Here is a 2761-nt window from a genome sequence, read left to right as displayed (position 1 = left end):
AAGATTTCAAAAAACAAACAAACAAAGCCCACTCAAAGTAAAAACTTTGCTTACTAATCAAAGACTTGGTATCAGCTATAATAAATAAGTTCCAAGAACTAAAAGAAACCAAGTCTAAAGAAGAGAAAAAAAAAGTTTGAGAATCATGTGTCTCCAAATAGAGAAAATAAAGACAGAAAGTTTTTAAAAAGAATGAAATATAATGTAAATGTACAATAAATGAATGTAAAATTCACTATAGGTGCTCAAAAGCATATTTGAACTTATAGAAAAAAATGAATAAGCAAGCTTGAAGAGAGACCAATTGAGATGATCTAGCCTGAGAAGCAAAAAAAAAAAAAAAAAAAAAGCCAAAAAGGAAATCCTAGAAGAACAAGAGAGACACAAATAACATCTGAAGAAATAATGGCTGAAAATTTTCAAAAATTGATTAAAAAAACCACTTGAATACTCACAAACAGGTAGAATGAAAACAAGATAAACAAGATATCCTTATCTAAAGTATCAGTCAAACGTTTAAAAGAAAAAGACAAAGGGAGAATCCTGAAAGCAGCAAGATATGCTTTCAAACACATTTGATTACTAAGAATTTAAAGAGTCCCTCCCTGATTCTCTTGGTTTTTACACCATAAATAACAGGGTTCATCATAGGTGGAATAAGAAGATATATATTGGCTATAAAAATATGGATATGTGGAGCAATGTGGTGACCAAACCTATGAGTGAGAAAAGAGAAAAAAGCTGGTGTATAAAACACTAAGATGACCCATACATGGGAGACACATGTACTTAAGGTCTTGAGGCGAGCAGCTTTCGAAGGCAGATTAAAGACAGTGAAAAGAATAAGGACATAAGAACAGATGATCAATATGAAATCCAATCCCCCTGTCAGGAATGCCACAATCAGGCTGTAAGCTCTACGAATCTTGGTTTCAGTGCAAACCAGCTTTATCAGGGCCATGAACTCTCAGTAGGTATGGGAGATGACATTAGTTCTGCAGTATGAAAGCCACCTCATTAGAAAGGGATGTGGACTGAGGAGTACAGCTCCTCGAAAGACGATGCCCAAACCGAAGCCTACAATCACTCCAGGTGTAAAGATAGTGGAATGTCTTAGTGGGTGGCAAATGGCTATGTAGCGGTCAAAAGCCATGGCCAAGATAAATCCAGATTCCATAGTAGACAGAGAATGAATAAGATACATCTGAGTAAGGCAGACTTCAAAGTGGATCTCTCTGTAATTGAACCAGAAGAGGCTAAGTATCTTGGGAATTGTAGACGATGTAAGAATCAAATCAGCCACGGAAAGCATGCATAGAAAGAGGTACATAGGTTCATGCAGCTTGTGGTCTGTCTTGACAATTAATAGAAGGGCAATATTTCCCATTAGTGACACTATGTAGACAAGACAAAAAGGGATAGAGATCCATATGTGGACAGCCTCCAATCCTGGAATGCCAAGCAGTAGGAAGATGGTAGGGTGAAGATTGGTTCTGTTGTAATTTAACATTATGCAAACAGTAGATATTCCATGACCCTGTCCAAATTAAAAATCACAAAGATTATAAATATATGAATAGTATTTTTTTCCATTACTATGGGTTGGGAGAGATGCCGGTTATTGAGTTATTTCTTTAGTAGTTTAATCTTGCAATGCATTAAATACATGGACTGTGCTTTTGGGGGTAAGAAAAATTAGTAGAAAAGTTATCTATCTATCTATCATCTATCTATCTATCTATCTATCTATCTATCTATCATCTATCTATCTATCTCCTTGCCCTTTTTTCAGAAAGTGTTGCTCTGTTAGCCAGATGTTTATCAGCAGTATTACAGTTACAGAGGCAACAGTTGATATAATGCTGAGTGTGAAGATACAATTTTCTACAGTTTGAGACAAGCAAAAAAGGCTAAGTCTAACCATCATGATTGAGATCAGTGATTTGCGGTATTTAACCTCTCTTACCCCCCTTCCCAATGATAGGGCTTATACATATAATGAAAAGGTGACTTGGGAAATACTAAAGAACAATTGGGGAAATTAGCTAAAAAAATATAATGAAGAAGTATGAACCAAACAAGTCCTATTTTTAAAGACAAGTCATTGAGCTAATAAATGAAGTATTCTTCATAAAATCAGCTCAACTGAACAATAAGAATATCACTTAGCAAAGGACTATCCAATACAAAAATGACTAAGTCTGGAAAACATGGGTATTCACATTACCAGATATTTATATTGTTTTCTTCCAGAAGGTGAATAATACATTCTTTAATCACACAATACACTTCGCACTGACTTTTTTTTCCAAAGCAAACTTTTTTGTCCCTCTATACCCAATGATGTGCCTTTTATTCCTATAAATTATTCATTCCATAACTGGAAGTCTCTATCTTCCACTCTTCTTTATCCATTTTATCTATCTCCCACCCTCCTTCCCTCTAGCAACCTTCAGTTTGCTGTCTGTGTTTACAGGTCCGATGCCTGAAGCAATCTTTTAAATGCAACCCTTGATTTCCAGAAATCAGCTTACCAAAAATGATGCCTTAGAGTTTGTGAACAATTATTTTGGAAGGGTATCCTCACAGTACTAAATTTTTAATTGGTAAATCATTATTTTGGTTCAAATATTGGTATATGGCAAGATTTTATAACATGAGGTATCCTTTCATTCTGAATAAAACTAAGCATGAATTTTTTTAAAAAATGTTTTTGACCAATGTAGTTCACGACTAAATCCTAGAAGTAGATTAACAAAAA

General features: G+C 34.6%; 1 protein-coding gene across 1 annotated transcript; it reads right to left on the bottom strand.

The window, feature by feature from the left end:
- Positions 1-565: 565 nt before the first annotated feature.
- Positions 566-1510, bottom strand: LOC120224916 (olfactory receptor 52K2-like). Its single transcript, XM_039223158.1, is given in 1 exon segment — positions 566-1510. A coding segment is annotated over 1 exon segment (945 nt).
- Between the last annotated feature and the right edge of the window lie 1251 nt (positions 1511-2761).

This window comes from Hyaena hyaena, unplaced genomic scaffold (genome assembly GCF_003009895.1).
Source record: "Hyaena hyaena isolate Hyena2069 unplaced genomic scaffold, ASM300989v1 scaffold_1310, whole genome shotgun sequence".
In the NCBI taxonomy this organism is placed as follows: domain Eukaryota; kingdom Metazoa; phylum Chordata; class Mammalia; order Carnivora; family Hyaenidae; genus Hyaena; species Hyaena hyaena.
The sequence above is the reverse complement of the archived record's forward strand: the minus strand, read 5'-3'. Positions and strand labels throughout refer to the sequence as shown.